Here is a 13,969-nt window from a genome sequence, read left to right as displayed (position 1 = left end):
TCAGAATGCTCAGTTTTCTCTCTGCTCCAAGTGAACAATATTTCAACATTGTGTACACGGCCGAGAGTCGGGGCAAACTGCCCGTATGTGTGTGTGACATGCAAGGACAGTGCGTGCATGCTATCGATCCATATAAGAATATAAGCCTAAACGGGGATTATTTATGTCTGTTATTTGTGTCCTCCTTTTGAAAAGCAAAATATGATATCCCTGGAATGACAGATGACGTGTGTCATTTGTTTTGATGCTTCTGAGCATGCGGGTCTTCTTGCTCAGCGCGTGTCGGACTGTGAATTAGTGCGCATGCGTAATACTTGATCGGTCTCAATGGACAAAGGCAGTCTGAACGGGCACGCCAAAAAAACGGATATGACAAAAAATCGGATTCGTGCATTAAGACCTGTAGTATGAACGTAGCCTTATACTAACATTTATCTTTTAAGAACTACAAGTCTTTCTATCCATGGATCGCTTTAACAGAATGTTAATAATGTTAATGCCATCTTGTTGATTTATTGTTATAATAAATAAAAACAGTAGTTATGTACCGTATGTTGAATGTATATATCCATCTTGTGTCTTATCTCTCCATTCCAACAATAATTTACAGAAAAATATGGCGTATTTTATAGATGGTTTGAATTGGGATTAATTAATTTTTAAGATGTAATTAACTCGATTAAAAATGTTAATCGTTTGACAGCCCTACTTTTAATCATTTTTAAGTGACTTCCGTTGCTCGAAGTGATGCACAACTGCAGTGCAATGCGAACAATAACAAGTTCAAAATGGACTACAACCAACCGGCTCACTCCCTAAATATCTCGTCCGCCCAGAGTCATGAAAAGCACAACATAATACAGCACATGTTCTGTACTGGCAAACTTAGAATTTACAGGACAAAAATAAGCCCGCAATTAATTTAAGTAGCTGCGAGACAAAATAAATAAAAATTTAAAAAATCAAGGATACAATCCTAGAACATACCTAGCAAATTTCATTCTGATCCATCCATAAATTGGCAATTAATTACCGTATTTTTCGGACTATATGTCACAGTTTTTTTTTTTTTTTTTAATAGTTTGGCTGGAGGTGCGACTTATACTCTGGAGTGATTTATGTGAGAAATTATTAACACATTATTATATAATTTCACATGTTATTTTGGTGTTTTGGAGTGACACTCATGGTTTGGTAAACTAGCATGTTCTTTATGTTATAGTCTGAATAACTCTTAATAGCTATGTTACGTTACCATACCGGCCACGTTCGCATTACGTTGTTCATGCATCATGTAACATTATCATACTGTACACTTATTCAGCATGCTGTTCTCTATTGTATTTTTATTTTAAATTGTCTTACAAGATGAGATATTTGTTCTATGTGTTGGATTGTATCAAGTAAATTTCCACCAAAAATGTGACTTATACTCTGGTGCGACTTATAGTCCAAAAAATACGGTAATCGGAATAAGCAGCCCAGGGACAAAAAAAATCCGGCTCAGAGGACTGATGCGCAATTGCGCATACATGCCTTGAACATTCCTACCAAATTTCCTTCTCATTCATGCATGAATAACAGAGGGGTAAGTAATTTTAGTTGGTGTCCTCCCAAATCAGAAGAGCGAGAATAAGAACAAAATAAGCGAGAACTTGAGACCTCATTTGGATGGTCTAAAAACCTGGTAGCAAGAGGAGGTTGTTCATTCTTTTCCTGATGCCTTTTGTGACAGTTTTCAGTTGTAAGTTATAAACTATACGTGAGACAAAAACAAAGTCCAGTCACAAATTTTTCACCAAAATCTGTTCAAAAATGAAATTTTGTTCATTAGAAAAATGACTTGCCACCAAAGCAAATTGTGTGGTGAAAGAAAAAAACATAAAGCAAGAACTCAGTGCGGGTTGACCAGTGCTGTTTTTTGTGTGTGTGTGTGTGTGTGTGTGTGTGGCCAGTTACTGGCTGACAACTGGGACGTTGCGGGGTACTGCCCTGGAGCTTGTGGTCAGAGTCCGATTGGGAAAATAAAAGGAAGTAAATAGAATTAAAAAAAAAAAAACCGACTACGTCCAGCCTGGCATAGCAATGTGCCACACTGCAAGCGCTGGTGGTCTGCTGAATAGAGCGAAGGTGAGCGTTAGGGAAATGAGCCTACAATTCCCTCGCCACAGCAGCTGGCCCAAGGCAAGAAGCCTGATTGGCCGCTACGGACTGGCACTATGGTTAACTGTAAAAGCGTGCAAATTGCTCGGAAGCAACAAGAGCGCTTGCGCTTACATAAATTGGGTGAAGTGCAGAAAATTAATCTGCCTAGAACATACAGGCCATTTTTGTTTTTTTACACATGTATATAATTTTAACTGTTTTTAAGGTATTACAATTTCCTTCAGTGTGTTGGTTTTTGACCTGTTTCCTTATTTTTGTTTTTTGGCCAGTTTTATTTTAGCACATCATTAAAAAACGGACATGAGTGTAAATCATTTTCCCATTTTCCCCCTTAGCAGCCCAGGTCAAGGTAATCGCAGTTTGTAACCCAAGTTACAGTACGCACAGTACTTCTAAACCACAAATATTTTGCCAACGACCCTTTCCACACCTGTGCAACTCTAAATGTGAAAAGACCGTAAGACAACAGATAACAGACATATGCACCAACCAAGTCATGGAATTTGACCACATATGATTGTGAATTGCTGAACATTTAAAATATACATTTACGATCATTTAGTCGTCTTAGAACATGAAGTAAGGTCAAATTTAAAACAGCAGCACAAAATGCAAAGACATAAAATTTAGAGTATTTTTATATAATGTATGTGATGAGGATATTGGGGGAAAAAATGTCATTTTTTCCCCCTTTGATGTCAAGACAATTTGTGTTTGAAAATGCCAGCAATGTAATTTATGAAGTAACAGTACTGTGGTACCTCGACATACAATCGCTTCGACACACGATCTTTTCGACATCTGACGTAAAATTTGACTCGCCATTTGTTTCTACATCCGACGACATGCTCGAAATACGACAATTTAAGACAGCTCCGCATTTTCTTTGTTTTCCCGCAAGACGGACGCGTGGCATATTTTCTTGTGAGAGAAATCAACATGGCTTCCAAGAATGTTAGTGCAGGTGGTGAAAAAGGGAAAAAAGTGACGCTTACCATTGAAATGAAGATGGAAATGATAGAAAAATATGAGCATGATGTGAGTGTCAGTGAACTGGCTCGACAATACGGCCGTATCGACGGTCCGCCTCTGACCTCCGTTTACCAGTCTTTATAAGTTAAGGTGACAATTATTATTGAGGTAACATCGCCAGCTTCGTCAGGTTTTTAATTATTTATTTCAGAACACCAACACCACCGCCTACTGTCGGCCGCAGTTGACGCCAAAAACAACAGAACATTAAAAGAGAGAGTAAAATTTCTACCGCTCTTTCTAATTCACTGTCACGTCAGCCACACGGTGCGTTCAGGTACAGCACGAAAAACACATCCACCAAAGTAGAACTTGTTTTTTTGCATTATTACAGGAATGATTATTACCTTATTGGTCCGAATATAAGACGGCGTTTTTTGCATTGAAATAAGACTGAAAAAGTGGGGGTCGTCTTATATTCGCGGTCTAGACGTTATACCCATTCACGACGCTAGATGGCGCCAGATATCATTGAAGCGATGTTCTGTCATGACAAATCTCAGCTACTCTCAAGTTTAACCAGTTTGCATTATTTTATTGTAATGTTTAACCTTATTCAGATTTGTTTCAAGACTACAGTTACAGTTAGACTTCACTTTGATGGTTCATGCAGTTATTGCAATTTTGTTGTTTTATCACAATAGATTGGTTTATTTACGTTTCAAAAACCAGAAGCTAATCATTTACGAATGTGATTGAACTTTAGTTTACATATTTAAATGTTCAGATATTAAGATTTGAATGAGCCAAAATAACATGCTTTTTCTGTCAAATATATTGTTACAATCATTTGTTTCAGATGTACTGTAATTATTTTCTGTATAAAAATTAATTTGGTGTTCAAAAAGATTTTTTCAAACTTGAGTCTTGAAAAAGAGAGGGTTGTCTTATAATCAGGGCCGTCTTATACTCGGGCCAATACGGTATATTATTATTCTGATTTTTATTTATACTTTATTTGTTTTGCTATGTGTTATTGTCATTTGCAACGGTACCAGCAGTATTTATCAAGGATTTAATGTAGGTTTTCAGGCTGTGGAACGACAATGAAATTATAATGTATTCTTATGGCAAAATCCTGCCCGACATACGACCATTTCGACTTACAACAAGGTCCTGGAACGAAATAACTTCGTATGTAGAGGTACCACTGTATTTTAGTTGGTAATTTTTGCTTTCATCTGCAAACAGCCAGATCCGCATTGATGTGTGGCTGACTGCATCGAATTTGAATATTGAATGTTCACATTTAAATACTTCGATCTGATTGGTCGTTGGAGAGTAGATATGTCAGTGGTTAAGTTTATATAAAAATATTTCACGTGGACATTGGTGAGTGGGTGTGTATGGGTGACGTCAAACCCGCCAGTTATAAATCTGCTTATTTTCAGAGTGGTTTGACTTGCAGGCTTGCAATCAAATCACAAACCACATAGATGACTAACTTCAACCAGGTGAAACACTCTTTTTAGAATCACTTACAGTATGTATGAAACAGTGGGAAAAACATTTCACACTAGGTCATCTTTAAATAAAGCCATTGCCATTTGAAATTGAGCATCGTGCTCTATCTCATATTAGCATTTAAAATCACTGACAAGTAGTATCAATCTATATGGCATACCTACAGTATCGATAACAAAAATAAAAATGACTGATTCAAATTCCAATGAGAATAATGGTTTAATTGAACATTCATTGAAGGCTCAAACAGTGCTCACAAAGCTCCCATAGGAATGGGAATACAGGAGTAGAGAATATAAATATCAAATATAAATATTCAGAGCTAAAAATTGCAAAGAGACATCAAGCCTCTCCTGTGATTTAATATGTGGCTCTCTAAATGCCGAACAAGCAGGAACGCCTGAATTTTGTTGTTTTTTTCGTATAACGGTCTGTCTTCACCCAGCAGGAGCACCAATCTCAAAATCCCTCCCTCTACTTCCATTTTTCACTGCTTTTATTCTTCTGTCTAGATAGGCAATTTCTCCCCCAGGTCTCTGGAGGGAACTTTTCTGCTAGACCAATTTCATCCATGGGTCTACCTTCAATCCAAACAACCCCCACACACATTCACCAAGACTTTTTCCTTTCCTGGTGCCCCTCATCCATTCTTCCACACCTGCTCTTGGCTTCAGCACTCATCAACGCTTGTGTGCCCCCCTGATTTGCAGGACAGCCCCTGCGGTGATGATTAGGCAGAAGTCCTGCCGTGAACCGGAAAGCAGGCTCTGCGGGAATCAAAAGGCTATTCCATGTCCATCTCAAACTCTCTGATCCCTTCAATATCAGACCAGGAAGGGATGGGGGTTTTGAGGGGGGTGAAGAAATAGATACAGGGAAAATTATGTGCACAAAAACTAAAATATATTCCAGTGAAAATTACATATGGGCTGTGTGACCATACACCGAGTTTAAACAGGTTGTGTACATGTGTTTGAATGTCTTTTTTTATAGATATGTATACATATAAAAGTGTTGTTTGCGATGAATATGTTCTTAGGACAACAAGACTTGGGTGTTAGGAGTCCAAGGCCATTTGGAATTAGCTGAACTATGTAGAGTTCATTCAACTTTGCGCATTCTGGGTAGAAAGAAGGGCTTATTTAAATGATAATGAGGGACAATCCATTGGATTTAGTACTGGTGAAAGGAGGGAAAGAGGCTGGTAGCAGGGGGATCCATTAAAACGCCAGCGGTTCATAAGCCATAGGGTCGGCATATAGCTAAACACTCTCTCTTAAAAGCCATTATACATGGCTCTCAATGGATTTCTGCAGTGCTTAGGACTTCAAAAGGATTTAAGAACCTGCCCTAGAGAGCGAGAGTTTGAGGGAGGGTGAAGGGACATGTGTGTATGTGTGTGTATATGTTTATATGTGTGTGAGAGAAAGAGTGAGAGAGACAGAAAGAATGAGGGAAAGAGGGAGGATGTTTGTGGCTAGTAGAAGAGACAAGGCGGATGCTAGCGGCATGGAAGGGTTAACTAACAGCTCGAGAGCAGAGAAATGTTGCTTAATCCGCCCCCTAATCCCCTCCACATTTACATGCACCCTCCTTCACCAAGGGGAAAAAAAGGAATGGAAAAAGAATAAAATTGTAGAGTCATTTTCCCATCCTAGACCATTGTTTCTACCATGACGGAAGGTTTTAAGGGCAATCATAGCTGGTGTTAAAATGACTAGGAAAGTGATGCATGACTCCCTATTATCTGGTAAATATGTCAAGTCAGTTGTGGGTGTTTTTGAAGATGGTATTTTGTTGTTGGAGTCTAACAGCAGCACAACTTTCCCTCCACAAGATAACCGCTCATATTTCCAAAGTCCACGTGTGGCTTACAGGCACATCTGCATCACAAGCACAATTATCTAGTCAAAATAAACAGATAAACAGCCAACCATGGCAATGAACAATGAAAATCCTTGGCTCCAAAATTGATGCATGACTGGTTTTAAAAGCAGACAGGCGACAACAATCACATAACATTTGTCTATGTTTCGTTTGGCAATGCGACAAGAGAAATCCATTTCAGTTTCTGTCATCATGGCATTATTCATTATACGCTCTTAAAAGCTGTTACTTTGATCCGGCAGAGCACGTGTTATGCAAATGTGAAGTGTTCTTGGTTGAGTACCAATGATTTTATGCTGTTGAAAAAAATTGCTAGAAATGCAATGACACAAGGTCTATGATTCATGGCCTTACTTAAATGGAATACAAACTCCAGCTCAGACATGGAGAGACAGACATGAGAAATACCAAGAGAGCCAGATGGTTGGACATGGATAGATGTGGATGGCATGGTGACAACCACCAGCGTCTACACGCCATTCATTTGGCAGCGTATTACAGCGATATTCCACATCTAACATTGTCAGCAATTGCAGCGTGCAATTTTCAGCTATCCTCTCCTTCACCGCCCCCACCACAATCACTCATTCATGGCCCCTCCTTCAAGCTTGTCATAGATCCCTGTCAGAGCTGTCAACCAACATCGTGTTTTCATCTGACAAGCCCTCCTCTTGCTTCTGACTTTTTTATTAAGAGACATCCTTTTGTACCAAACAAAAGAGAGAAAGAAAAGGAGAGAGAGAGTGTGACTAGACAGAGGGAGAGATGCGGATGGGGTATGAGAGAAACAGATGCTGCAAGACAGAAACGGCGTGTACGAGAATGTGACAGATAGAGATTGTTAATTGGGCGGGTTTTTCAATTGGAACACTGAATAGCTTAAAACAGTGTATTTAACAAGTTCATTAAATCTTTATGCTTCCATCGATTCACCAGCGGAAGGAAGGAAGCCTGCGTTTGCTCTCTCACTTCCTGCTTTTGACAGATAAATGAACAAGCTGATTGAGTTTAGTTCGGGGGTATTGGGGTGCTGCTCGACAGGCATTTGTGAGGATGCATATTTCTACATTAATTTAAAATGCTGCTCTGGATTTAGCATAAATTCTCATTACTTTCCCAGTATCTAAATTACATTATTTCAAGCCTGACGCTGAACCAATGCATGCCTCAATTTTCCTTTGCCACCTACTCATCCTTTGAATGAGCTGGCATATGAATTCTGGCACAGTGATAATTGGAACAGTTCTTTAACTCATTCCTTGCCAAGGTCATCCCACAGTTGCTGAAACCTGCTAGGTCATGTCTAGATTACATTCAACTGTGCCATGATTGAAATAATACCAGATGAACTAAATAATGTTTGACCATCTGTCTAATTGTGCGTTCGCAAATACAATTTTGATGAGATGAGAGTTAGGGCACTTTTACATTAGACCAGTGCCTCTCAAGTATTCTGTTACGCCACCCCTAGGAACACGCAAACGTTCCGCGCCCCCCCAAGTCTGTGCCGCCACTGTAAATATACTGTAGTATCATTTGTCTATAAGATTCTTATTATTATAAGTACAACTCTGCATAACATCGTGTCCTTTTTAATATTAAAGAAGAAAAAAAAAGTGTAAAAAGAACACATCCGTACTGTAAAAATAGACTCAAGATAATTTTTTTGACCGTTTCACACTGAATAAAATAAAATAAAATAAAATAAATAAATAATCATAAATTCAAATTGATTGGCAACATTAACTCGAGAGGACAATATGCCAAACGTGCCAGACTGAAAAAACAAAAATTAATAGAACAAAAACGACAGAGTCATTGGACAGAGAGACAGTTTTTATTTTTGCTGCAGGCAGTATCAGCTCCTTTGCTGTGGTGTAGGGTTATTTTGCATTGACCAATTTGTTATGCCACCTAATGTGATGCTGACAGTGCTCGCTGGTTTACTGATGTAACACTGACAAAGCGGGACGATTGTTGGCAGTATTCGGCACGTTTTCGCTGGAAAAAAAAAAAATCCTGTCCGCTGAGAACATTTTTAGACAAAGTAAACAGACTGGTCTTTCCTCGTCTCCCACTGTACTAAAAGTCAATGCCAAAAGCCAAATGCTACATACGCTTCGTCATATTTCCTCGCCTTAGCTTTTCATATCTCCAGTGCTCTTTGCTGTGTGCTCTTGTTCCGTTCAAAAATACTGCGCACACGCTAAAAATGAGAGCGCCACTGCCACCCACTCAGTGGATGTGCAACTACACTTTATTCTAATAAGGCAAAAAAGTATGTTCCTCAAGGTTACATGTGCCACCCCCAGCATCACTCTGCGCCCTTCAGGGGGGGCCCGCCCCACTATTTGAGAAGTACTGCATTAGTCCAAGAGGCCCAGGGTCATTTTGGGGAGCTACTTCAAAACAACACTTACAAAAGTGACTTTTTGAAAAAGTTCAGCATTTACACTGCGTTCGGGTGCGCGTTCACAGTTACAAAACGAAGCGGACTATCTGAGAAAAAGAACTCTGGTCCGTTTAAAACGGACCAAACAGTGCTAGTGTGATAGCTCTCTTTGACAAAAACAAGAGCTAGTTAAACCTCTTCCATCTGATTTCAGCATTTGCTTGTTTTGTTGCCTCTAGGTTCATTCCGCCAAACTAGATTCCCGATTTCCCGCTATAAGTGGAATATTAATTTAAATAAAAAATATGGATAAGCCTTCTGACCTCATTCAGCTGGTCCTTGGTGTTGCTCCTGTGAGGTAGGCTGAAGTCCGGCATTGTCTCGTCCTTACCAAATTTGATTGGACGGAGCAGTAATGGTTTGATCTGTAGGACACAAACGAAAACCACATTTTATTAAAACGCTTTACAGTAGGCAACATTGCACTATAACGCAGAAAAACGACAATGACATCAAATGACATTGTGGACAGTCGTTAAAAACAACAAACTGGTTGAAATGATAAGTAAATATGGGGTTTTTGGTAGGCTAAGACTTTTCTATATAGTGTATGTTTTCCTTAGCCTTCTGTGTGTTTCTTATTTGGTATTGTGTTGAGGACCTATGACATGCAGCTGAGACCAACCATTCAGACACTGGGCAGCATTTTTCTATCCAGAATACCTCACTTTTATGATCTTATTATAGCTTTCACAGATTTAAGACATCATGTGCCAGATAGAAAAGTAATCCCAGATCATAACACAGCCTCTTCTGTCTTTCAGAGTGGGGAGAGTATACTTTTCTAATACCACTGCAAACACTTTTTAGCCTTCTTCATGTTTTACAGTCAAATTTTTGTGTGCATAATTTGTGCAGCTATAGCAGTACTTCTCAAATAGTGAGGCGTACCCCCCCTAGGGGGGCGCAGAGAAATGCCGGGGGTGGCGCATGTGACCTTGGGAAGCATACTTTCTTGCCTTACTAGAATTAAGTGCAAATGCATATCCATTCAGTGGGTAGAAGTGGTGCTCTCATTTTCAGAGTGTGCGCAGTATTTTTTAACCAAATGAGCACACAGCAAAGAGCATTGGATATATGAAGAGCTAAGACGAGGAACTAGGGCAAAGCGTATGTAGCGCTTGGCTTTTGGCTTTGACTTTTAATAGAGTGGGAGACGAGGAAAGACCAGTCTGTTTACTGTGTCTAAAAATGTTTGCAGCGGACAGCAGGAAACCAAATCAATTAAGTTGTCGTTTAAAGACATTAGACCACATTTAGATTGATAAGCAGCTTGATTTTTTTTCACTGAAAACGTGCCGAATATTGCCATTAATCGGCCCGCTTTGTCAGTGTTACATCAGTAAACCAGTGAGCACTGTTAACATCATATAAGGTGGCATACCAAGTTGCTCAGTGCAAAATAACAATACACCATAGCAAAGGAGCGGATACTGTCTTTAACAAAAATAAAAACCCTCCATCTGTCCAATGACACTGTTGTTTTTGTTCTAGAATTGTTTGTTTTGTTTTGGTCAAATTGTTTGGCATATTGCCCTCATAAGTTAATGTTGCTAATCAATTTGAAATTATTATTTATTGATTTTATTGAATTTTATTTTTCAGTATCAAATGCTCAAAAAATCTATTTTAGCTTGGATGTGACTTTTTAAAAAAAAATTAATTCAGGCAAATTGATGCGCTTTAACCCTTCAGACTTGCATTTTTTCCGCTGAGCAAAAAAAAAAAAAAAAAAATTGCTGATATTTACTCAAACACCTTCAAACACAAAGTGCAATTTTTTTGGCCGGGGATACTTCATGCTTTTATTGATTACTTTTAGTGTTAATATTAATGTGTTTTTGGTGAGGAATGAGCACTTTATGTTATGCTTTTTGAAGTTGCGTTTGGTCAGCCATCTTCAAAGAGCCAAAAATAGCAAAGAGGGCATGCTAAACCTCATGATTTGGTTTCGATAGTTAAAGTTTATTCTAATCATCCCTCAGAAGTGGCAATAGCAACTAAATTTAGTGTATCTATTGGTTTACAGACGCGAACGCGTCATATCCTTCAGCAGCATGCTCAGGTCGGAAGGAGTTAAGTCTCTACTGTTACTAACAAAACAGATTTAATAAACTTTATTGAAAGTTAATCTATATCACTTTTTTCTTTAATATTAAAACAGACAATGTTATGCAGAGGTTTACTGATAATCATTTTATAGACATACTATTTCCAGTGGCGGCAGAGTTGGAGAGGCGCGTCAGCACTGAGCTACAGGCATCATAGCTCTATGTGTAAGCTTTTGTCTTTTCTATTTAAAAAATTAAACTGTGTGGCCCATCAGAATTGGGTGGATTTCAGTTTCATCAGTTTCAAGTCATTTCAGAGATCATTGCAGGCTTTGCTCTTTTAACAGAAAGCTACCAACAATTTTCTCTGGGCTGTGTGTGTGACTCATCCAACATCTGCCGATACCATAGCAAAAACCTTTTGTGTAAAATCTCACTTATTAGCTTTCATGGACAAAAATCGAAATTGCAGTGTTTAGCCATGTCTGTGATGATATACCACATGCTATCATGGACAGCTTTTTTTATAATAGGCCACTCAGACCCATAGCTGGCATGCATCCAAATTCCCAAACAGATGGAAGGTTGGCAAGCTAAACGCAGAAGTGTCTGGGTCACGATAGCACCAGCCGATCACTGTGTCTCGCGCTAAGTCCCCACCTTGGAGATAAAATGGCGATGGCTGCGGGGTGTATTCCATTCAACTAGCTATTTACATGTAGCACCTCCCCAGGTGACATGCGTGCCGACCTGCTTTGGTCTCCTGATCTCTACTGTAATTTAAGCTGATCACTGCTACAATTAACCTTTCCCAGTAAATATCAATTATGGCCCCCGGCTGGGCTAGAATTAAAAGGGTCATCAGCTAATCTGACAGGTCCTGAACGCTACCACCTGGCAGGTGGGGGAAGGCAGCTGAGATAGTGTGTTTGTCTACCCTTGTGCCCGCCAGCTCACATGCCAAGTAGAAGTGATTCCCTTTTAATTACAATGCTGCCGCTGGGCAAGCATGAAGATTCGCCACAGGGTGTGAACAGCGCTCTGAGGTCAGGAATAACATGATGGGCTTGGAGTGAGTATGGCAGAGAAGAGAAAATTACCCAAGAAAACAAGCTTTCTCATTTGACAAGACAAAACTTTTCCAACTTGCTTTTGTGTGTGAATCCCGAGCCAGGACCTTGGTGTGACGTGAAGCAGTAGCTACGACATAATTTTTCAGACTATAAATTGCTACTTTTTTCCTAATCTTAGAACCCGGCGTCTTATAGTGCAGAGAGTCTAATTTATAGATTTTTAGAGCGTAATGAGCTACGCGTCTTTTAGTGAAAATACATCTGCAGTTTATATTCAAGTTACTTACATACAGTGTTGGGCACGTTACTTTAAAAAAGTAATTAGTTATAGTTATTCACTACTTCTTTCAAAAAGTAACTGAGTTAGTAAGTGAATTACTCTATAGTAAAAGTAACTAGTTACAAGGGAAAGTAACTATTTCCGTTACTTTAAAAAGAAGTTGTTGTATGTCAAAGAATTTGAAGTTTTCTGAGCAGTATTCGAGTCAGTTGAATAGAGCAGAACAGACAAGTAGTTGTGTTATAGAACCTTGTAATATTTATTGCACCAGCGACAGATTTATCCTACATTTGAAGTGCAACAAAAATAAAATAGATTTGAATTGCTTACCACAGATGTCGACGAAAGCTTTGCCCCGGGACATAAAATACACTTTATATGCACGTTCTTTCCTTTAATGTCGACCAACTTGAAATAGTGTTTATATCTCTACCTTGTAAAGGACACATTTTCCTCTGAATGCTCTGCCATCATATCCCTCTGCATCTGTTTTGCGTGTGTGTGTTTGCCACACGCGCTGTTCCGGTTTGTGTGCGAAAACGCCGGCTCTGGAGTACGTGCGCTTTTAGGCTCGAGTGTTTACGTCACAGAATGGGATATCATGTGAGATTTGACAACAACGCAGACATATTGGAAGCAGGTCTGGCTCGTGGGACATTAAACTTTAACTTGCCAGTTCGATAAATAGACAAACGTGTTACTAAGACAAAGAACAGATACTGTATGTGATCAAACTTATGGATGTGAACAATGTTGACCCTTAAGGGCAAGCCGAAGACAAATGGAGTAAAGATGGCTTCCACAATTACGCGAAATGGACATTCTGCTGTATTTATTGTTTGGTGTATGTTACTAAACTCATCAGCGATTCCGAAATTACAAATTGCTACAAAGCTATGAACAGTTTTGCTGTGGATGGGTGCAGGACCTGCACATTATGACCATACCAAATGGCAACTCCATCGTTCTTGCAAAGGTAGGCTATGTGTGTTTACTATTTTCATTGCCATGGACCTGAACGCACCCCAAGTCTTGGATGACAAACAGAGCAGAGTAGACTCGCTACGGCTGGTAGTTTCTTCAATTTATTCAAAGTAAGTAACACACCACTTTTGACCGTCAGTAACGGTAACGGCGTTGTAACGGCGGAAAAAATAATTAGTTAGATTACCCTGTTAGTGAAAAAAATAACGCCGTTATGTAACGGCGTTATTTATAACGCCGTTTTCCCCACACTACTTACTGTACATATGAACAAACGCAGTTTTCGTGTCAAACTTGGTGGGTTAATTTATAGTCACGTGCGCCTGATAGTTGAAAGATTGCAGCAATTATTCCACAGAGCCCAGAAAAACAATCGGCTATGTGAAAATGTAATTCGAGTGCCAGTGCCCTTCTTCAGCAAGATTTGTGCCAAGCGGACAGGTGAATCAAGTAAGGCTCTCCTGTTACGCTTCTGATGCCGCAATTTAACAAGAATTCAGTGTGAAAGTGGCGAAAAGGGGTTGGGGGCTGGCAAGTAAATAGATTCAAATTGGAATTCTTCATCTCATCCTTTCTTTCT

The 13,969-nt window shown here is 39.3% G+C and overlaps 1 protein-coding gene across 8 annotated transcripts in view; it reads right to left on the bottom strand.

Annotated features, from left to right (window-relative positions):
* The window catches only part of fbrsl1 (fibrosin-like 1), a 532,343-nt gene that overhangs the window by 304,245 nt on the left and 214,129 nt on the right, over window positions 1-13,969 (bottom strand). For all 8 annotated transcript variants that reach the window (XM_057831195.1, XM_057831197.1, XM_057831199.1 and 5 more), the window contains one exon: window positions 9,265-9,366. In XM_057831195.1, the coding sequence (XP_057687178.1) occupies window positions 9,265-9,366 (102 nt within the window). The remainder of the gene's footprint in view (window positions 1-9,264; window positions 9,367-13,969) is intronic.

This window comes from Corythoichthys intestinalis, chromosome 3, assembly GCF_030265065.1.
Source record: "Corythoichthys intestinalis isolate RoL2023-P3 chromosome 3, ASM3026506v1, whole genome shotgun sequence".
NCBI classification, from domain to species: Eukaryota; Metazoa; Chordata; class Actinopteri; order Syngnathiformes; family Syngnathidae; genus Corythoichthys; species Corythoichthys intestinalis.
The sequence above is the reverse complement of the archived record's forward strand: the minus strand, read 5'-3'. Positions and strand labels throughout refer to the sequence as shown.